The sequence below is a fragment of the Parus major genome, chromosome 1 (genome assembly GCF_001522545.3).
Source record: "Parus major isolate Abel chromosome 1, Parus_major1.1, whole genome shotgun sequence".
Classification (NCBI taxonomy): domain Eukaryota; kingdom Metazoa; phylum Chordata; class Aves; order Passeriformes; family Paridae; genus Parus; species Parus major.
Genome location: NC_031768.1, coordinates 81,727,021 through 81,750,966, shown reverse-complemented (window position 1 = coordinate 81,750,966; position 23,946 = coordinate 81,727,021). Strand labels below are relative to the sequence as shown.

At 38.0% G+C, this 23,946-nt stretch overlaps 1 protein-coding gene across 10 annotated transcripts in view; it reads left to right on the top strand.

Annotated features, from left to right (window-relative positions):
- Nucleotides 1–23,946, top strand: part of DLG2 (discs large MAGUK scaffold protein 2) — a 986,158-nt gene that overhangs the window by 252,368 nt on the left and 709,844 nt on the right. The window contains exon 1 of one of the 10 annotated variants that reach the window (XM_019005940.2): nucleotides 7,957–8,494. The exons of the other annotated variants lie outside the window; for them this stretch is intronic. Coding sequence (XP_018861485.1) covers nucleotides 8,375–8,494 — 120 coding nt within the window. The 5' untranslated portion in view covers nucleotides 7,957–8,374. Of the gene's footprint in view, nucleotides 1–7,956; nucleotides 8,495–23,946 lie in introns of those variants that run through there. 10 annotated transcript variants of the gene reach the window in all.

Here is a 23,946-nt window from a genome sequence, read left to right as displayed (position 1 = left end):
CTCTCAGTCTATTAATCCCTGATACTGGTGATTGCCCCAACCTAGGTGTAACATCTTGCACTTGACCTTGTTGAGCTTCATGAGATTTCCATTGGACAATTTCTCAAATGTATCAAAGTCCCATTTTATGGCATCCCTTCCCTCTAGCACATCGAGTGTACCACTCAGGTTGATGACACGTGCAGATTTTCATTGTCACACTGGTTAGGTCATTAATAAAGATACTGAACTGTGCTGGTTCCAGCATGAGTGCCTGTAGAATATTACTTGGTAATGATCTCAGTTTGGACATTGAGCCATTGACTGCAACTGGCCATCCAGGGGATTCCTTATCCATCAAATAGCCCATCCATCAAATCCGTATCTCTCTAATTTAGGGACAAAGATATGTGTGGGACCCTGTCAAAGATCTTATTGAAGTCAAGATAAATGATATCAGTTTCTCTTTCCTTATCTAGCAGCACAGTCACTCCATCACTTCATTGCAGAAGGCCAACAGATAATTTAGGGGTGATTTATGTATTTTGAAGCCATGTTGGCTGTCTGGAATCACCTTCCTGCCATTCAGATACCTTGACATAGCTCCCAGGAGGATCTCTTCCATTATCTTGCCAAACACAGAGGTCAGGCTGACTGGCTGGTAGTTCCTATGGTCCTCCTTTTTATTCTTTTTGAAAACTGATATTTCCCTTTTTCCAGTCACTGGGTACTTTGACTGCAGTGACTTTTCAAATATGATGCAGGGTGGCCTATCAGCTACACCTGCCAGTTTTCTCAGGACCATAGTATTCATCTCACTGACGCCCATGAGCATCTGTACATCGAGCTGAAAATAATTCAGATGAAAATATTTTGACTTGATGGATAAAAGAGGAGCTGAAGTAAGGAATGAAATAATTGGTAAAACTGTACAGGAAAAGTTCCCATCAGTCATGGGATGGGTTTTTTTCTGAGTTTATTGTTGCTGCTAGTATGTTTTTAAAGTCCTTGAGTATTCTATTTACAGTTTGGATAGTACTAGAAGAAAAAGTATCTAGGTTGGCCAGATGAAATGGTGGGAGTCACAGGTTCCAGAGGACATACAGATGCAACATTCATCACCAGTTTACTGGTTTTCACAGAAATAGGTTGCTCGAAAAGGTTTTTTGCTTCTTTGTGTTTATAATATGCTTATTTTGAATATTATTTTCTTTTTTTAAAATAAAAAAATAAATTGCTAGATTTAGCACGTTATTAGAGTAATTAGACCTGTTCTAACCTATCTGTTCTTTACTGAGCTTAATAGTTTACTTTTAATTCATAAGGCCTCTAGAAACATCTTGATTCATCATTTGAAATCAGTAAAACAGAGAAAATTACACTAATTGCCTTGTAAATAGTTTCCCTCATTAATTATCCTTTGCTTTCAAATGCTATGCAGTCTCGAAATTACTTTTCAAGAACCAGCTACATTTAAACATATTTTTAAAACAAGGTGTTTATCTCACTGATAAGATTTCTAGTTTAAGTTTGTTAATATATTAAATTAATAACTGTTATCAATTGAATGAAGAGGAATAGTTAGATCCTAGCCAATGAATATCCTTCCGTGTACTCTGTATTGTAAACTCAAACACTTTGCTTGTTTAATAAAAATACTGTCTACATAAAAAAAAGGAAAACTCTACACATGTATTTTCATGAAAACTTGGATTGTTTCCAGTGCTACAAATTTTTTTATCATATTTCTTGATATAACTATAAGTTCCCTTTAAATAGTTTCCTCAACTAAAATCACAGTACAAAGAATAAAATACTAAGTGTTTTGACACACATGGATCTTTATCAAGTACGATTCAAAATCCAGTTGTTCTTATACAAGTTTACAGTGAGGGATTTAATTTTAATTATTTTTTTTCTTACAAAAAGACTACAGCAATTTCCTCAGTGAAATTGCTGGAGGTTTATTTTTAAGTACTGTAATAAATGCAATTGAACTTTGGAAGTTCATTCCTTCTTCATTCATGCTGTTACCATGGAAATGTGGATTTTATGCTTAAATGAATAAGCTTAGTTCATAAATTATAGTTCATAAATTATAAAAGTAAAACGTTAATTCATAATTGGGGAGTGATGGCAATCGTGACAAGATAGGCATCGTTTCCCCATTTCATTTTTCCCCAAATGTTTTGTGCAGAAAACAAGCATAGGCTTCTAATAATTCAAAGGCTTCTAATAATTTAAACTTTTTGTCTTGTGTTGAGTGGGTGATGTTTAGTCTGGAGAAAAGGAGGCTGAGAAGAGACCTTATCTGTCTCTACAACTACCTGAAAGGAGGTTGTACTGTGGTCAGTCTTTTCTTCCTGGTAACAAGTGACAGGAACAAAGAAAAAAGCCTCAGGTGGTATGGGAGGTTTAGTTTGGATAATAGGGAGAATTTCTTCTTTGAAAGGGTTTTCAAGCATTGCAACAGGCTGCCCAGGAAAGTGGTGGAATCACCATCCCTTGAAGTGTTCAAAATATATATGGATGTGGCATTCGAAGAACATGGTTTAGTGGTGGGCATGGTGGTGGTGGTGGTGCTACAATGATGGTTGGACTTGATTATTTTTGACGTCTTTTCCAACCTTAGCAATTATACGATTCTGTGAATTCCATATTAAGAATAAAGGACCAACTGAAGCAAAGGCTGTATTCTGTTCATGAGAGACTTTGAAGTTGGACGACCATTTGCCAAGAACCAAACTCTGTGTGATTAATCTTGGTGCACCGAGAAAAACAACCTAGATAATCTCCTAGGGTTCCAGGTTGCAATGGCCTTTAATATGACTGTGAATGGAAATGCCTTTTTGGAGGAGTTATCATGGGAATTCAGGTCAAGGAGAAAGGCAGGTTTTCTCTCATAGTCACAAAATGAAACAGTTATTGTGGAGTAATCATACATGTTAGTAATCAATTTGAGTGAAATCCAGGAAACTCAACTGGGAATCTTCGGAGTCAAAAAAGTCTTTGCAAGCTGGGTGTATCAATTGAAGCGTTAAAGGGGTTATGCCATCTCAATCAGTTGTACAGGATGAGGTGTAGAATAAACTTTATCCATGGATTACAGATACAGGAGTGGAAAAAATGAGTTTTTGAGTACCACAAGATGAAGTGTAATTAAATTTCTACTTTCTGAACTTCTGTTCCTTGTTTCTCATTATTTTATCTTAGGGTCATCAGGGCCACTGAGGAAACCTGTCCTGAAAAATTCACAGTCATAGAAAAAGACTCACAGAATGAGGCCATTCTACACTAATTCTTTATTTATCATTTGACCTTTATTTATTTTTTCTTTAAATCTGCTTATTATAAATGGCTTTATGACTGTAATTATGAAATACTAACTGCAAAGCCTGGTTAATGAAATATGTATAAATTTTAATATTGAGAAAGAATTATTTTATAAGTAAATTATATGGTTTTTTTATATATCTGATCAAAACTTTCCTCAATGCAGCCACGTAACACAGAAAGCAAGGAGCTGGGACTTTCAGAGGAAAAGTATTAAATGCTCAAAAATCAGACAAATGTATTAAGAAGATTGTGCAGAAAAAAGGAGCAGAAAGTTTTCAGGCAAAACTGTGGCTTAAGTTAAATCAGCCCAGGGCAAGGTCTTTGGTGTTTACTGGTCTGGAAGTGAGGAAGAATTTTTGACACAGCAACTTATGCATCAGAATGCCAGGATATCAGAGAGCTGTTTACAGTACTGGAGATGAGAGTTTGTAAGTAATCTATTCAGCCCCTTTCTTTCTCTTTGTGAAAACTTTAAGATATTCTGAGTTCAAGCTGCTGATGTAGTTCCTCTGTCTGTTATGTTTTACTAGGCTTTGCTGCAGTGCACAGCCTAAGAAAGACTTCTTTCCAACTGTCTTTGTTCCACATTCGTCTTTCTGCAGTTGTTTCCAGATGCCCCATAGATTCAATCCACCATTTCTAGTCAATATTTGCCATCTGGAAACTGTAGGCCCTACAGCACCCCAGACCTGCAGTCCATATCAACAATTCCTTCAATATCCCACCCCTCAACGTAGATATCAGTGCAAGGAACTTCTTGCAAACATGGAAAGTAAATTTTTTATGGCAGTTTAAAGTCTTAGAAATGGGGGAGAGAATAAAATCATTTCAATTTAGAGGTCCTGTGCTGAAATCAGAGTTATTTAGGCAATGCAGGACTGCGGTGCTATATAGATTGTACCACTGGAGCGTGCAAAGACAGGAAGTGATGGAGCATGACTGTAGCCAGAGTGCCATGACTGCACAAGCCAGTTCCTCCTGCAAAAAGAGGGAGAATTACACCCCTGGCTACTCAAAGTCAGTGACGCAGATTGTCAGTGTTGATACTTATAAGCACTGCATGGCCTACAAATAGCCTTGCAAACCTCCACCATTATGCCCAATTTCCTGCAGACATCCACTCTTCCCTCTTTTGGAGAACAGGAGAGTCATTTCTCCCCCCATCCACTCAGAAAGCAATGTACTCTCTCTTCAGACCTTTCCCCCTCTAACTGCTCTTTTTTTCATAGCTAATCTTTGCTGTCTGTGATAATCACAGAGCGATCACAAAATCTCATTGCAGTGAGTCTTTTTAAGACCAACTTGTATTTATCCACAAATGTGCTGCTTAAGTGAAGTGGGACACATTGTACTGTCATAAAGCAAATCCTGGAGAGGATTGGCTCATTACTGCATTTTTAGAGCATTTTTTTTTTGTGGTACTCTTTTTTAAAGTACCACCCTTTCCATGATGCCTGGAAAAAAAAAGCCAAAAAACAACCCAAACTTTAAAACACTTAAGTGTCTGAGGATGAAAAATCTTATTCCACAGTATGGTTCCAGTGTTACTCCAGAGAAGTGGTGGATGCTCCTTCCCTGGCAATGTTCATGGCTAGGTGAGGTTGGGTTCTGGGCAACCTGGTCTAGTGGGTGACATCTCTGCCCTTACAGGGGGTTGGATCTGTATGATCTTTAAGATCCTTCCAACTCAAACCCTTCTGTGATTCTGTGGTTCTGTCAGCTCTGTGCTAGTATAATGCCATGGCATTTTGTGGGTCCTTGAGCACAGCTTCAGGACACAAGAGCTATGGGCATTCCCACTACTGGTACTATTCTATTACTGCTATTACTGCTGTTATGGCTACCTGGTGCTCTTCTGGGCAGTGATGGATGCTGCAAAGGGCTGTGCCCTCCTCGCTGCTCTGAAGCATACTGGCCTCAGGCCCTCCTGAGATCAAAGTCTTCCAAGGCAGCATGTTCCCTCTGCTGTCTTTGAAGCTCTGCAGACAACCAGGGTTTCCTTCCAAGGGCTCCCTTCTGCCTTTCTGAACACACAGGAGCAAAGAGTAACAATGGAATTTCACAGCTCAAGATAGTGGCTCCAGTTTCTGTTATCTAAGAATATTCGGGTCACCAGTTGTGTGTCTTTTTAAAGAGGGTCTGTTGTATGGCTCCTTTGGACTACTGTCTCTCTCTACTGGTTTTACTCTTAATCTATTTTTTTTTATGGAATAACTTCTTTCAACTCTAGGGTTTTTCCCTATTGTCACCTGTTTAAATAGGTGGTGAAGTGCTCCTGAGAGCTTCAAATATCCTGCTGTTTTCAGCTTGTCTGGATGACTCAGGCAGAGCTTTTTCCCCACTCATTTTTAACGACTCTGTGTCTTTAACTGTAAATATCACCGATATGTGATGCTTTTGAGTAGCTGTTAAGTCATCATAAAATACTGTATGTCCTTGGTGATAATGCTTTCTTTAACAATTAGGCTGCTGTGATAAGAAATGTCTTGGCAGAGATGAACAAGCCCTTCAGGGATCTGCTTGTGTAGATTACCTGAAATAGTCCCTGATAAATGTTTTGGGTTGGTCTGCTAGCAAAGTAATACCTTGTTGGCTGCTACAGAGGTCTCAATTGTCTAGCAAATTCTCACATGCCCCACAGTTATTACAGGAGGCAACTACCTGCATATGCAAGGGGGTCTCTCTTTCCCCTCGCAGTATTACAAGAGTCAGTCTGTAATTTCCTAGATAATTTTTCCTCTTAGATGCTCAGGAGTCATGGGAGTTTTTTCTGAGTGAAGACTTTGGGACTGCATTACTTCTTGGTTTCTTAAATGATTCTGAAGTTCTATTTCCAGGTAATCACTCAGAAATTGTATCATTATGCAGCTTTGCTTTCTTTAAGGGAGATTTTACCCATGTTGGGTTTGTTTGCCTAAACCCAAAACCATTAACTTTTTTGAGGATTGAAAAAAAGAAAGTTGTTTCAAAGACTTTGCTGACTGATACCTTGTGCAATTCCTTTGGCAGAAAGAAAGCTTGAATTTGATTTTCATATGCAGCTACATACTTGCCTGAACTTTGCCTCACTTCTCAGGACTGTGGATCTTTTCATCTTTGCTTTTTGAATTGCATTTCTCTGTGGATCAGAATTCCCCAAGATCTGTGATATTTTTTCAATGACTAAGATACTTAAGTTTTAGTGTACTGTACTGCAAAATAAACCATGATTCCATTCCTTTTATTCCCTTGAAGAGTAACAAAAAATGTATCAATTAATTTTCCCATGGTTTTGCTGAGCAACACTTTACTATGTTTTAGCTTATTTGATGGATATTGCTGTAGCCAAAGTCTGAACCACCATAAGTTTGGGATACTTAAGCTTTTTGAACTATGACATCTAGACCCCAGTTCCATTACTAACAAAAATCGCAGAATTAGATTTAAAACCAGGGTTCATCTCTTATGTTGTGGAAGTCATTGTTTGTACCAAAGAAGGCTGTGATTACTAATTACTTAATTTGTATGACAGATGGAGCTGGGGATCAAATTAAGTAGCTGTCTTGGGCTACGTTACAGAGCAATATCTAGTTTTAAACACGACTGCCTTTTTCGTTCCTAAAAAAAGGCACAAACAATGACAAGCTAAAAATAGCTGTTCTCTTGGAGTTGACGACAGTTTCTGAGAGCTTGTCTTTAGGAAGATGTTGGAAAAAACCTTGCTGTCTTTTCCCCTCCCCCTTATTCTTCTTTAAATGCACACCCTTCTGTTTGAGCTTGTTCACTCCATTGCACACAGAAAGATACTCACTGATTTGCTTAGGACTTCAGTGTTTATGAAGATTTCCAAGGGGGTTTACATAAAACATTTAAAGAAATCTAAAAGTCACTGCAGATATTTCTATTAAGTTATGCTTATCCTACGCAAATTGCTTCTCTGCTGATAGAGAAGGAGGTAGTAAAGCCTCTTTCACTCTTTGCCTCCCACAGTATCTGCTGCAGTGGAAAAAAAAAAATAGCCTCTTTTCTGGTTTTATTCCTGGAGATTACTTCATAATTCGGTACTGATATCAATGGTTTCCGGTGCTGTAAAACAGAGTTGAGTCTTTGACTTTGTGTCCCTGCAGCCCAGTAAACAATCAGTTAATTCACAGCATCCCAGCGGTTGACAGGAGTAAGAGAAGTGGTTTGATTTTATTTTTGTGCTTGTGAATTAAAGCTTTGCCTTCTGGCTAGGTTTTGAGTTCCCTCGTTCTGGAAGATATTGGAGCATTTTGAATTCAGAATATGTAGTTACAAATGTGAGGGCACAGACTTCTTCCAGGATTTTTCTGCTTTCCTTTTAATTTTTCTTTGTGTTTCTAATCCAAAGCAAGCAAGAGCAGAGTTTGAAAGCAATGTCCAGTGCCTGAGCAGGGAGCACAATGCAGTTCAGGATATGTAGAGCTAGTCCGCTGCATTTTTATTAAATGAGAGGGAAGGAGTAGGTGGGACTTTTTATTTAAAAATAGATTAGCACAGGGAACTGAACTTGCATTTGAGGAAACGTTAATAAGCCAGCCAGCCATTGTCCTTAATCAGAGACTGTATTTGTAAGTAGAACATGTTGAATCTGTCATGATTGATGACGTTGTCTTTGTTAAAAGGGATGCTGCATCTTTAACAAAAGCAGACAGAAGCAGTGCAGAATCTACAGTAAATTTGAGACTTGGAAGAGAAACCTTTCTTCATTTTTCTGTGTATAACGTTTGTAAAATACTGAATAGGAAAACATCAAAGCCAGGGGGAAATATAAGTAACTCACTGTGTATGTTTTAATTCCTCACCTTTTCCCCCTGGGTGAGTTCCCCCTCCTTTTTCCCCCGTGAATTTAAAATGCTGGAAGGAAAAGCAACTGAGGTCCAAGTTTCAGATGCTGAATTCTCTGCTAATTGAAATTACTGGGCATATTTCTATATATAGTCGCTGAAGAGATATGTAGCTTTCACTCAGTGCCTTCAAGACATGTCTTTTTGTAGTCAGAAAAACAGATCAATGCATTTTCAAACTGACAGAGGGAACGGATGCTCCTTAGTAGCACATGCTCGGGATCGTGTGTGTACCGTTTGTGCAGAGCAGAGACGCTGAATACTGGTCCATATGCTCCTTGTTTACTGCAATGTTTTTTGCATGTTACTGTGCACTCCGGACTAATGTGAAGGTAAGAGGGGACGAGACAACAATTTGGCAGGAATGTACATGTAAAACCAGCTGCAGAAAATGTCTACCTTGTGTTGCTGTGTACTTTGGAATTGCTGGCTGAGCAGGCATATTATTACAGGTGGTTGTGGAGGCTTTGTTTTATCGTTGTCTGTGTGGCTAAAGCATAGAAGCATGTTTGAATTTTGCAGTTTAGCAACCTTCAGTTTTTAACTGCTTGCAGTTCAGGTTTTGGGCTTGTATGGTCTGATAAACATGTTTTGCTACTGTCCAGGTAGGCCAGAGACAAGATGCCAAAGGCTGTTTTTGCAAGGCTACATAGCTTAATACAGGATAAGAATTCCTATAGTCGGGTCCCCCATGCATCCTCCCAGGGATGCTGCCTGCATGCTTTCTTGTTGATTACTTGTCTGAAAGCCGGGAGTCTTGCTGCTGCTATCCGGGCTGGTTTTTGTGCTGATTTGTTTTTAACTTGAACCAAAATGCATAAAAACAAATTATATGCAATGTCCTAAGAAATAAAGAAGGGATTATTACTGCAAAATGCTACAGGAAAATGCCAGTTGGCTGCACCGGTCTCATAGTAACTATTAAGCAGCATTTGTCACTAATGTCAACATTTGCTTGCTCTGTTAATTAGAGTCAGAACTTCAATATAAGTTGCTGGATATATTACCTTCTCTGCAAGTAGAACAATATTAGCAGACAGGTTCACTGGCATTGAATCGAGCTCTCAGCCAAGCTGTGGGCCAGCTGTGGGAATCCAGTTGCATAATTTAAATGAATTACCGTCCTTAGCCAACATTTTGGGGAGGCACTTCTGGCATTCTGGCTTTTTCAAGTTCGAATGAGTGTGTCTGTCTGGGAAAGAAAGCACTGGCAAATGATGGATAATAATAGTTAGAACAGTTTTTACCTGCAGAAGTAATTGCAAAGCATTTTTTGCTTTCAAACTGCTTTAAGCATGCCTCTGAATTAAAGTGAATTTTATGTATTTGCACCTGGTTTGATACTGATGAATTTCATATCTATTTGTTAGGTCAAAATATTTGTTCTCATTTGATTAAAAAAGTATTTTGCATTAAAAGTTCACATACTAAGAGCCTGCTCCTCTGTTTTTGCTCAAAGTCTGTACTGTTGTTTGCTGTAATAAATTGCTAAGCTTTCACATTTTATTACTTTCTAATTAACTTTTGCAATTATGATCCAGTTCTAAGGTGGAATTCTTTAATTCTGCAGATAACAAGCCAAAATATACAAGTTAAAATCTTTAATGCCATTCTGTCTTCCTAGATACATACACACATCCTTTCCTTATGCTTTCCTATAATGTTTTTGGCAGGTTAGTAAATTTTATCAGTTTTATATTCCCTGTGATCTATGCAGTAAATTGTCAATATAGAAATGCTTTGAGACCAACCATTCTCAGTTGCTTATTTTGTACCTCAGCCTGCAGTACTGTACTGAAGATCTGTAAAAGTGGGGTTGTTGTTGAGATATGATTTCTCAGTTTAAATAAGAATAGGTATAGGGGAAATTTCAATGACTATTTTTTCTGTAATTTCCACAAGATACCTTGTTGATAAGTACCTCACCAATTGTTAAAAGTCTCATGGGTTTAACTTTTGAAATGTCTTTATTTCCATTCATAAACACAGAAAAAAGTGAGAGGTTTGTACCAGTACAAGTCTGGCAATTGTTTGGACAAGATAGTTTTAATTTGTTGGAACTTCTTCAACTGTTGAGTATTTTTGGAACAATTGTTTATTATACAGTATCTGCTATTTACATGATATTTTTTTCTGAGGATTTTACCTCCAGATGTTTTACTTTCAGCAAACTCATCCACTTTCAATGTATACTTTGATCATCTACTTTCCAAGCTCTGCATTAGGCCACAATAATGTAAGAAAGCAGCACAAACTTTGCCAATCCCCCCAGGAACTGCTCAAGTACGGCAGCACCTCTTGCACCTTCAGTGATTCCTGTTTTCTTTTTCTGACATTGAAGTTTGCTTAATAAATAGGAGTTCATTGAAAGCAGCTCACTATGCCTGGTCACTGTGCAATATGTTATGTAGTGTTTATGAAGAACTCTGTTGCTTTTAACTTGGTTGGCGCTAACATAAGCCACAGCTCTATGGGTGGCCAAAATGAATTAAATACATTATAAAACATCTGCTTTTCGTTTTTCATTTTCCCTCTTTATGGGTGGAAAAATCCTAGTGGTGCTCAAATATTTTAGTCTTTAAGTCATAAGATAGAATAAAACTATAAGTACAGGCTGTAACAGGAAATAGATTTGCTTGGCCAGGAAAATGAAAAAGGAAAGCAATAGGGTCTGTTTCTGATGGTAGCTGTACATTATGACTTTAGAGGAAGCAGATTTTTCAAGTTCAAGGTAGGACTCTCACTTCTTCATTGCCAGCCTGTATGAGATTGCCCATGTGAACTTGGTTGGCCTGTGCAGACTTATCAAAAGAAAGAGAGGTTTACTCCATGCATTCTTAAAGCCTATTTTTACAGCTGACTAAAGAACAGTACTGACTTTTAACATGTACCTGCCTATGTGGATGCTTATGTCTTCCTGCCTGAGCACTGGGTAAAATAGGCAAAAAATGTCTGAGAAGTTATGAGCAAAATATCTTTGTCAGAGCTTCTCTGGACCTACATTTTGAATTACTGAAAAAAAAAAAAAAAAAAGGAAAAATAACTATTGCTTACTATTGTCTGTTTACCGCATACAGTTATTAAAATTCTACATTTTGGACCAATCCTTTCCTTGCTCTCTCATATATGCACAGTTTTGTACCCCAGTGGAAGAAACCAAAAATGAGAAAGGAAGTCAGGGAATTAAAATCTAAAAGTGGTGCCTCCAAAATCAGAAGTGTTCTTGTGGGAATATACAGTGTGCTTGAAAAAGTGAACTCCTGCTATATGCAGTAGTTAAATATATTGTTGTGTTTTCAGCATGAGTAAATCTTGGGCTAACTATGGCAAGGAGCTGCCTGATATCAAGTGTTGGTTGTTTTGTGTCCACTGTGTATTGAAAATACTTTATTCATATACAGGTGATTTTTAGAGGTTGCCATCAAAACCTTTCTGTTCTTGGTTTAGGCAAGTATTTTAAATTCCCTCAGTATTAGCAGTATTTCTTGTAAAACTATGGCTAACACTGCAAATATTTAGGCTCCTTAGTCGGACCTATAAACTTTAAAAACTTTTATGGATTGTGTCTGGCTTTTCTTAAAACTTTGTAGGAGTTTTGCTTTCCCCTGGCCTCGATGAACTCTCTGTATGCTTGTGACAGATTTTTCTGTGAATCTGGGCTGCTATTTTTAGCTGACAGTTTGAGGGTCTTACTGGAGGCACAGCTGGTGCTTCTGGGAGTTTGGGCAGACGAGCTGAAGTCTTCCATTTGTACTTTGGTGCAGAACTAGATGTGAGTGTTGGGCTCTCTCACCTTGAAACCTCTCCTCCTCAGCAGCAGTTAGCAATGGCTTTGGGGTAGACAGAAAAAAGGGCTCTTCATGTAAACAATGTTGTGAATTCAGATCCAGGCTCTTTGAAGTGCCAAAGGCTTCCCAGGAGGTTCAGAGTTACTTCAGCAGGAGTTTAAGGCTGTCTTCATGTTAATGGGTACACTTGGCACATCATAGAACTGAGCTCCTGCTTAAACACCGGGTTAAGTATGAGCTTTTTTTGGTTATGGCTGCTAGCTGTGGGTTACCTATGTTATCAGAAGCTATGTAGCTAAAAGGTTATACCTGTGTCAAGCAGTTACTGTGATGTGATTTGTGACTGAAATGTTGACCCAGGCCTTGTCACATTTTGAGGATCTCAGATGATGGAGAGGAGCTGTTGTGGTAGGAATGGAGCACAGGCCCATGGAGGGTGCTGGGAGCTGGAATCCTTTAATCACCTTACCTTTCTGTGTTCATCTTCTTTTTCCACATGCATTGCAAAAATATAAATAATTATTTTAACCTAGAACCTTCCATTGCAACCTAAGTTAAGGATTAACAGTAAAGGCAGAGGAATCATAATAACAAGCAGCAAAGTGTTTCCCTGCCCAAAGCTATAAAACGTCATAAATGACAACTGAACTTCTGACTTCTGTCTACATTTTTACTGTAATTCCTCCTCTCTGCCAGTCTATATTAATGATGTAATAACATAGTTAAGTTGTATATATTCCATGTTTTGCCACCTGTACCAAGAGTTGTTTTGGTCTTCCAAACGAAAAGAGGTGATGGATCTTTTGGACTTGGGCCTGTACTGACGAAATATGTCCTGTTGTACTCTTACGGTATTCTTTACAGAGGGGGGGATGAAGTGAAAAAGGACTTCAAGCTCTCACAGACTTCCAAACATAATCCTTGGTTTCTTATGCATATTTTCCTCTTTTAAATGTTCAATGCATGATTGAACCATCATCTAGCACTTCTCGATGAAGTGAGGAACAGTTCAAAAGCCACAGGGATGGCTTTGATGTAGCGTTTTAAAGGGAGTAAGCAGGAAAGATTGGTTTCTCACTTTTCCTAATGTAATTAAGAATTGACTCATGAGCAACTTTTATTTGAGTTTACTCCTTTTTGTAGTTCTGATTATGTCTGACAGTCTGACTTACTTTACTCATAACTGCAGAGACACAACTACAAGTGTCAGGTCAAAGTACAGTTCCTCTGCTATCTTAGAATACCAAGGTAAAATGTGGGTAAGTACTAGAAAGCCAACAAAACTGGTGTGGAATTTCTACCCTGAGAGGTTTGAGGATAAGGAAATAGGTAATGCTATATAGGTTGTGAATTTCTAGTTGCATTTCTGTAACGTATCTTTTCATCTGCTTATAAAATATTTGCCTGGGCTGTAAAATAAGCAAGACCTTGAACTTTCTAAGGGATTTGTGCAACACCTATGGGACCTAGCCTCAAGAGTTACAGCCACCTGACCTGTTTGTATTGTTGTCATCCTTTTGCTAGATAAGGATGGAATTTTTGGAAAGTCATAACTTATTGCAAAAAATTGAATTATCTATTTCTTGAACTACTACAGAGAAAGGTCTCTCAAAATTATGACATTAACAATACAGCATTTCTTTCTTTTGGTAGCTTGCAGTACTACCTGTGCTTATGATTCATAGAAAGGTAAAATTCTTATTTGTGGCCCAGTTTCTGCAGTCACACCTGTGATGCTAATAGGAATTCATCAGGAAATCTGAATCCAGCCTCATACTGCTCAAACAATAGTTAGGTCTTGAGTAATAAGTATATTGTTTGAATCTTGAAGATTGATTTTTCCACTTTTAAAATCAAACTTGGGAAGATTTTTAAGCATTTGTAGTACCTAAATATATACTTTACCGCTCCTCTCAGCTTCAAGTGCTGATTTACAGTACATGACCATAGCAAGTTATGAATGAAAGAGGTAATTAGACTAGATTAATAACACAACAGCAGCTCTGGCTTTCTGGATATGATAAGACTGGGACTGTATTTAACCCATAGACTAAAATAATATTCCCTTAAAGGCCATTACAAATGTGTGAATAGGTACAGAGATGCTAAAATGACAAGCATGGTGTAAGGAATTAAATCCACTACTTAGAATTCTTTATGAACTCTAAGCAAATATGAATATTTTGCTATGGGGATAAGGGGCACTCATCTAAAGTTAGAAGAGTTAGTCACAAAAATAGTGGTTGGAAGGTATAGAAGAAGCTAGGCACTGATTTCTTCATTCAGAGATTTCTGGATAGATAATAGTACAGAGAAAAATATTTCAGTTCTATTTTGTGCCTCCCATTTTAATGTGAACTCATTAGAGATTATCTAATGAGCTGTTCCTATCAGAGATGTATAATTGGCCTTTTTGTTAGAGGAGAATTAGAAAAGATCTAGGACTGCAAAAGTATTTAAATTTATTGGGTTTTAAATATGTGCAAGGAACTAGAATATAATATCATGTCTATATGTGACAATTTTATGTTTACATAAAAATGATGAAGAGTTAAATCCTCTACTGTTAAATCACTGCTGATAGGCTTTCCCTATGTGCTTAAAATGCCAGTGTTTGTGTGAGCTTTATGAGATTGCATAGAAATTAGAACAGCAATCCTGAATTTAGTGCTGCCTACAAAATACAGTGATTCCAGGCAGAAGTAAGGGCTGTTTTGTTTTTTTGGGAAACTGTGGCTCCTGTTACCTGTATGGGGAGAAGTGCAGGAGACCATTAATTGGTGATGGATGGAGTTTACCAAAGCTGGCCACAATTAAAGGCTGCTCAGACATCTCTCCTGGTTGTCTTCTTTCCAATTTCATCTGTTTTCCCTGTCCCATTTGTTGGTGCTAAGTTGGAACACATACAGTGTGTGGTTGGGTGGCAGGTTGTGTTTTCCAGGGTGCCCTTCACAGGTGTGTTCTCTCTTGATGCTACTGCTACTGGCTGTATATTGTACATTTTGGACATGCTGAGATGTTTTGGCTCCATGTTTTTGCTATGGGATGAATGCATGAAATGCCTGTAATCTGTTTTCAGAAGGGAAAGCCTCTGTTCTGTTCCTCCTGTCATATCCTTACAGACAGTTGGAGACATGGAAAGTGTCTTTTGCAAATAGAGATACAAAAGAAGACTTCAAAAGGAGGACAGATATTTTTTTTCTCTTATGGAGTCACACAAAAGAAATGAACTCTGAAACACATTCGGTGCAGGCAGTCTGCATTCCACCTGTGTTCACATGTCAAAATAATGTGATAGCTACAGATTAATGGTTAATACAGAAGTTACAGAATGAAAAAATCCTATTATTGAATGCATGACCATCACTTTTCTCAAATGAGAAAGAAGTGGCTGATTTTTCCCTTTGCTACTCCAGACAGATCTAAGTGTTTGAAATAGTATAAATTCTCCTGATAACTGAGCAGCTTCCAGACATTTTCTGGAAAGACAAGTTAACAAAAATCTGAATCCCATAAAGCAATTTTTTTTTTCTTTAGTCTCATGCTCACCAAAGAAACAAACTTCTCAAACTTCTCAAATTTCAAACAGGAATCTCTGTTTGAACTATCCTGAAGTAGTTAGAAAGGCTTTCCTGCCTTTGATAGCACAGAGGTTCATGAAAACTTTTGAAAAGGAAGATTAACTGGAGAAGTAAAATTCAGAAAAGCATTTTTATCTGAGTTGCAAGACAGATGAAGAGAAATACTGTAGATACATCACACATACTTGCAGATATTTTGGACAGGATTTTCAGCCTTCTTGGATTTGTTTTCGAAACTTCAGTTTTCATTTGCAAACAAAATCAAGTGGCCATGTTTTCAAGTTGGGCAGAACAATCACAGTTTGTCAGAGCAGGCTGTATAGCTAACATGAGCTGCTGGAGGAAGGATCCATCTCTTGACACCAGCCCTACCTTTTAGAAAAACATTCTGTTTCTGTTGAATAATTTCTGATGATCAGAACCTCTCACACATTTACAAATTATTCCAGGGGTTAATTAGTCTTTTGGAGGCACGTGCCATATTTCTACTCTGAATTAATCTAGTCTCAGCTTCCAACTTTGAGTGCCTTTCAGTTTTTTGCCTCTTAATGTGCTGGGCTGAGGAGCCCACTGCAAAGGGTTGTGCCCCTGTAAGTAGCTCTGGAGTACAGTAAAGACATAATCTAATCATCTCTTTGGTTAAGTAAATACACTGAGCTCCTGGCATCTCATACTGCAAGGCATGATTGTCAGAGCTCTCATCTGTCTCATGACCAGTCTTTGAGCTCTCCCTGGTTTCACAGCAGGAATGCTGAGCCATCCCTGCCACAGCTGCATGGAGCCTCGGAGCAGTTGCAGCCCTGTGCAGAAGTAATAAATGTCCCAGCTCCCACAGAAGTGACCGTGTGCATGTCCACGGTTATGCTGGCTCCTTCAGCCACGCAGCTGCACTAGGAGTTCATGTCCTGCCCCACAGCCAGCAGGATTGCCATCTGCTTCACTCTCTGCAAAGTGCCTGTAAGGAGGAGTTGCTTTATTCCCAGAGTCAGGACTTTATTGCTGTCTGTGTTAAAAATTACATTGACCTGTATCAGTGACCTGTCTTCAGTACCGTTTACCACAATACTTCATTTCTGTCATTGCTAAAACTGGACAGGAGTAAGTGACTGAATTTTTTCCCAGACTGGTCAGCATTTGAAAAGCATAGGGCTGGGATCAGACCCTGAGGGTTCCACCAAACGCAGGTGATCAACTCTCCTATTTCTAGTTATATGCTACATCCTGTAAATTAGATACTTTTTAATCCCTTTAATGTGTGCCATTTTAATTCTTTTATTAATAAAATGCCTCAAAGTGCTGGGTTAAATGACTTACAGAAGCATATTATACAAATGTTTTCAGCAGTGTCAGTCAAATTTATAATTCCAGCTGAAAAGAGATATGATGATATTTACCTTGACAGTATCTGTTTTCCATTGATTTAGCATTATGTGTATTTCTGTTCTTCAGAAATTAGTGTCTGTTTTACCAGCTGCTCCATGGTAAGTGCTTGGCTACTTAGCCATGACTAGCACAGTAGAAATTCCTAGGAATGAATCTCTTTAACCTAGTCCTTGTTTAAATTCCAGTTTAGAAATCTATCACTAGTTAAGCACTAAGAAAAAGTCAGGAAGTCTTGAAGGGTCAAACTTCTCACAAAAAAGGGATCTCTCCCTTTTTTTTAACCTTAAAGGTGTTAAAATGGAAAAGTGAATAAATTGTGAGCAAAACAAAGCTGGTATGGAAGAGATGGTTTCTTGTATTGCCCATCTCCAGTGGCTGAACAGCAGCAAATGTGCTTCTGGGTACTCAATGCCCTTTAGTCTCCCTAGTATCCTTAGATTATTATATCAACTAGCAACTGACTGACTGGGCATTATATGAAACATGATTTTACTGGAAAGTAAATCATACTGCATAATTCAAGAAAAGGGAAATGTGAAAGATGATTCCATTTTTACTAGATGATCTCTGAAGTCAAGAACCTGAATTCTTGCTGAGAGGGTGTTTGGAGTGCTGATTAGTTCTTTCATACACTCTGTGCTATGTGCTCTGGAGATGTTATTAATTTCTTATGAAAACGTGCTTTTGTAGTGAATCACATGGTACATTCTTGTAGTGCTTGGGCTATTAAAAACAGTGACATGCTTGTTTCTAGCCATGTGTGCAACCAAAAGATGAATATAAGGCATTTTGCCTCCAAAACAAGAAATCCATCTGAAGAGCTCAGGTGGAATCCAACTCACTTAACTTCAGACATAACCGATGTAAACATCCATATCTAGTGATTCCAGGCTCCCTTTAGTGTCAGTAGAGAGGAATTGTCTCTTCTAAAGCATGATTCATATGACCTAGTTTAAATATCTACATGGGGATGAGATTAATTGTGTCCTGAAAGTGCCAGTTTCTCTCCATTTGCCAGAAAAAGCTTAGGTGACTAGCTGAGATGTAGGTCTCTCTCTTACAGACATTTCCATCTGGTAAAATTAATCCTTTCCTTCCAAGCAGGAAAGATGGGATTTTTAATGCTGGTCAGGCATATTTTTCTCTCATTTTCTTTTGCATGTAACAGAAGGAATACATAAAAATGTGGGGAGGAGGAACAAGCTGTCGTGAAGGGTCAGCCAAGATGCCCTGGAGACGAGGCAAGAGCAAGAGCTTGTGGGACTGTGAGATCATCCAATTTGTTTTCCTTTGTTTCTGTCTTGGTTCTTGCTTCTAAATTACTTAATTAATATACAAAAAAATAAGCAGTGAGCAATTGTACTGAGCTGTTTGCAGCATGTTTCTCTCTTCCCCAGCTGGTAGATTGGCCCGTTGCTTAAATGGTGTTCAATTGTTGTATTTTATTTTAATTGCTTTAAAATTATGGAAGAATAAATTAAGGGCTGCATACTTAGGTCTGGTTTTTTTCTGAGCTCTGTGCAGTTTTCATAGTGTAGGCAGGTGCTGCAAGGGCACTAAAAAAGAGAGAGAAAGAGAGCGAGAGAGAAAGAACTCATAATAAGTTTTTTAGATTGAGGCACAGGGTCTTCATTTGAGCTTGGTCCCTATCAGACAGTAAATCTAGATAAATGAGAACAAGGAGGAATGGTTTTAAATTAAAGCAGGAGAGATTTAGATCAGATGTTCAGAAGAAATTCCTTACTCAGAGGGTAGTGAGGCACTGGCACAGGTTGTTCAGAGAAGCTGTGGATGCCCCATTCTGGGAAGTGTTCAAGAAAGTTTGAACAGGGCTTTGAGCAACCTGGTCAAGTGGAAGGCATCCCTGTCCATGGAAGAGGGTTTGGAACCGGATTCTTTTTAAGGGAGTCTTGAAATTCAGAATTATTCTATGATTCTATGAGAGACCAGTTCAGCTCACCTGACATTAGACACACATGTTTGTCCAGATGAACAGCTGACTGAATCATAAACCTCAGAAAGGACCCAAAATAATGGGATCATCTCAGGGATACACTTGGGTAGGAAGAGGAAGACTGAATGTGAGCCTAGAAATGTAGGTATGGTTCTGAAAAACCTGAAATGCTGCCAGAGATTCACCAAAAAATGTCAATATTAGTAACAGAGTCCCTAATGCATCTTAGGAAGATATTTACTGAGTAATAATTAACAAATTATACAGTACATCCACAAGAAATTTGCTATGTCTCTATAATACCTGGTAAATTAGCAAGGAATTTAAGTGTCAGAGACTGTGTAAGATAATTACCAAGTTTTTAAAAGTTAGAAGTTGATTACCAGGGAATCTGTGAAGGTGTAATTACTCTTAGCTGTCTGACCAAAACAGGTGACTTGATACTGAGGATTTCACAGGTAGATTTAAATGTTGATGTGATTTTCTAAAGATGTCAAATTCCACAAAAGTTTGAGTGGTTTAGTGAATATTTATCATTCTTTTTCACATCAAAAATGTAATACTTCTCAACCTAAAGATGAGCTTGGATTTAATTGTAACCTGTAGCTTGTTGCTATGTAATTGATTTTAACAGAATTAAGGTAAGGGAAAATGTTTGCTGTCTTCTGTTTTCAGGGCAAGTTATATATTTAATTCAGAAAAATGTTATAAAGATTTCTTGACAGGCTAATAAATCATGAATGTCTGGATTGTCTCCCATCGGGATATAGTTTCATACAGGATGATGAAAAAAGAATTTAAAAAATGCTGGTTTTTTAATTTTTTTTTTTTTTTAATATCCATAGTTGTTAGAATGCATCAGCTGTAGTGGAAAAGAAAAAGAGAAAAGAAATGAAAAAAAAAGAGAAATGAAAAACTTTCTCTGATATCATCCACGAAGAGAAGCTGTGGGGCTGTCCCTAGGTGATCATTCACTCCATTCTCTTCTGGTTGTCTTCTCCAATCTGTAAAGTGTTCCTCAATGCCTTTTCCAAAATAATTCCATAGTTTCTTCAGGATATTCTCAGTCTCCTCCATTGGTTTTTCTTGCTCTTTTGCCAACAGAGCTGGCAGGAGCAGTTGTCAATCACAGCTGATAAGCTTGGCACATACATCTTGTGAGGAAACAATGTCTGTCTAAATGGTTGTTATCACCTGCAAAACTCAGTTGAATCCCTAGCACAAGATTTAGGTACTAACCAAAATTTAGGGACTAAGGAGGGGGACTAAGGGTGACTGAAAGGCAGAGCAATTCAAATAGTGGAAAACAAGGGATAGAGGTACTGCCACAGCAACTGAGTAGGTGAGATGTGTCAATGGAGCAGCTTGCTCCCAACAAGATTGCACATGAAGGACTCCAAAAGGAAAGCCCTGAGTATTACACAGATTAAGGCAATGTGCAACCAATAAAGAATATGTGGGAGGAGAAGAAGAGAGAAAGTATTGTTTTTTTCCCAACTGAATGACTACACAGACTGTTTAACCCTCAGTGGATAAAGCCCTTTGTCATTGATCTTGCAATTGATTGGATACAATACCCCCTCAACCCTCCCATTACCCCCAAATGCCCAGCAAAAGTATCTCTTCTCTCTCCTTGCTAACTGTCAACAGCAATGAATCACTTCTGGGTTTTCCTAGTTTATTCTGATCTTACTCATTTCAGTTTTGTTATGCCTAAATTGCATTTGCCAGGGGTCTGTCTCTTCACACGCTTACAATCTCTCCACTGCTGACATTTGATGCTAGTTTCTGGCTTTGCATCAAACTTATCTATGTATCACTACTTTTCAACATGGTTCTTATGTCTCTGATCCCTGCAGTGATATTTTCTCATTGAAATGCTGTCTGTTTCTCTTGCAGTGCACATCTTTCAGTGGGTACTTTGAGACACAACTCAAAATATTGCTAGCCTTATTGTTTCAAATCTTCCAGATCTTCTTCCAATTTTTGCTTCCTTCTTTTCCTTTCGGTGCCTCTCAGAAGTTCACTACTATACCCTCTGAGAATCTGCCTTTGCATAGTGAGTTAAAGGCAATGCAATATCAGAACAATGCTATGTCAATGATACATAAAAACATTTTGTTTAGAAGCAAAGGATAGCAAAAAGGCCCAGAAAATTATAGGGCCTGATTTTGGTCCTACACAGACTGCAGTGTGATTTCCCTTGACTGTAATAGTGTCCTCACTGTGTCTCCATCCTTCCCTTCCAGTCTGGCTTAGGGACCACTGTTCTTGCTCATCATTCCAGAGAGTTGTGTCACCGTCTTCTCTTTCCCTTTGCCTTTTTCAATTCATTTGCAGCCTAAGTCTCTTTTATTCAAATACCTCATCATCTGGAAACGACTGTCCTGTGTTTTTCATAGAATCTTCCTTATGTTTTTTCCCCTCAAATAGCTAATCTACTTTGCTGTTCAACTCTTCTTGTTCATCAGGGAAGACTTTATTTTGCCCTGTTTGATTCCTTCTTCCAAGGAGAAAAAAAATTACTTTGTTCTCCTCCTTTCTTTATGAGATTATACCAATTCCTGATTAGATTAAAAACAATTAAAATAAAGTATTTTCCCCCCTTCTGTAATTATTTGTTAGGTCCAAAATGTTATCAGCCTAAAGCAAAAACAAACCTATTGCACCTCTCTTGAAATTCATCAGCTTTTTGTTTATGTGAAGGTCACTAGTGAGTAGAGGCAAGGAGCCTTTCAGGATGAGAGATTTAAAAGATTGAGGCTGTTTCCTTTAGGAAATACATGATTTAAGAGGCCATGGTGTTAAACATTGTGAAGAAGATAATTTTTCTTTTTCTTCCTGTCTCAAGATTTTCCTACACATTCCAACAAAAGGGCATTTAGGGAAGATGGAAGACACTGTGAAGTCTGATGAAAGGATGTATGACTGAAAGTATCACTGGAATCTGATGTCAAAACACCATGGATGCTGAGAGTTTGGAAGGACTTTAAAAGGATGAAAAAAAGAGAAAATTATACAAATATACAGGTTCAAAAGTAGAAATTAGATAAGTTATTCTATTCACAATTTCACACTCCTTACGTTTCTCTGCCAGACATAAGTCAATGAGTAAGATGATTCATAGCAGTTTTGTATTTCATGTATTAATAATAATTAGGAAGAAAAAAAAACCCAGCCTTATAAACACAGTGCTGAAATTTTCTTCCTCAAAAAAGGCCTTATGAATTGAAAGTTTGGACTCAAGGAACAGAGTCTCTCTCATCTTCATTTCTCTGAGGGAATTTATAATCCCTGATATATTTGGCTAAAGTTTATGTTTCTGTTTCACCTGTTTAAATATCTGGCAGAAAGCTTCCAAGATGTACTTACCTACCATAGCCAGAACACATTCAAAACACATTCCCAACCATTAGATTGGATAATAAGAAAATTTTTTTCACTGGCAGCATGGCCAGGCAACAGGCTGCCCAGTCAAGTGGTGGAGTCACTGTCTCTGGAAATGTTCAAGAAACATGTGGACACGGTGCTTAGATACATGATTTATTGGCAGACCTAGCAGTGCTGGGATAATGCTTGGACTTGATAATACTTGACATCTCTTTGAAACTTAATGCTTCTACCATTCCAAGAAAAATATACTAACAGTAGGAGTACAAAAAATGTGAATTATATGTAAGTGGTGGTGTAAATTACTTCAGAGTACAGGCAGGCCAAAGGTGCATTGGATATTCACTGAATGCCTCTGAAGAACTAACTGCAGGTGCATTAAAATAAAGACATCCAAAGGAAGGCATGTTTCTACCTGCAAAAGCAGAATGTGCCTTAGGAACAAACAGTTCTTCTTGTGATGATTATCGAAACAGAATCTGAGTGATGCTGAGAAATCATTTTATGTTTCCTTGTTGCTGACAGTCAGATTTGGCTCAGGATATTGTGCTATACTTGTTCCCTTAGATGTTTTCAACGGGTGTTAAATTGTGAGATAGCAGCAAGTATGGTCTGAAGGCAGTACATTGCACATTTACATGCCTAGTCTTCTATTGTGAATTATTCTGGAAACTTAAGTGTAAGGAAGACAGGAATACCTGCATTAGTCTCCTTTTCTCCATGTGGAACCTTTTCTTACTGTGGTTTCAGGGAACCATGCTTCTCTCACACTGTCTGTGAGGACAGTAATAAACTAAGTTCAGAATTAATAGCTCAGTTTCAGTTACTTGAGTAAAGTTTTTCCTGCATTCTCCAAGGCTGGGGGACAAAGGTTTGGTTACTTGATCCAGTACTGGTTGGACCACTGATCACAGTGGTCACACAGCATTTTTAAATACAATAAGATAAATAAATTATGTGGAAGACATTAAAAGTCAACATCAAAACCTTAGGAATACGGAGGAGAAAAAAAAATCCCAAAGCAGACAAACCTTCATTCTTTTGTCATACAGTTCCATGTAATGATTTAAGGTAAAAAAACCCTCTCCAAAACAGGTACTTAGAGTGGCTTTGAGACTTTCATGGTGGAAATAGTAAATTGAAAGCACTTAAACCATGTAAGTGCAAAAAAAAATGCTCTGCAAAAATAGCAACAGATTTGGGGATTAAATGGTTTGACATTCCATGTAAGAAAATAATACTTGTAAAAATTATCTTCTCTCCTTCTCCCAAATCTTCCAAAAGTTTTCCAAAATGTTGCATGTCAGTAGAAACTTTTAAAACTCTGTGAGTGTGGCATTGGTGATGCACACACTTCCATGCTTCAGAAGAGGCCAAAATGTTGAACTGGGAGCCGTAACATGTCTGCTGATATTTCAACTCGCTGCTCTCTCATTAAGTCACTAAGGTTACTTTGACTTAATCTTCTACATTCAGAAAATGTCTCTCCAAAGAAGAGAAGGAGGACTACTACAATCCTTGTAGTCTTCAAATGAATTGCCTTTGGTGTTAAACTAATGTAGATGGTGGTAGCTGTAATTTATGTACCATTTCTATCAACAGAGAAGAATATTAGAACTAGTCAGGCAGCTTTGAGAATAAGAGAAAACAGAAATCCTTCACAGGGGACTTACTTGTTTTTGTAGGTC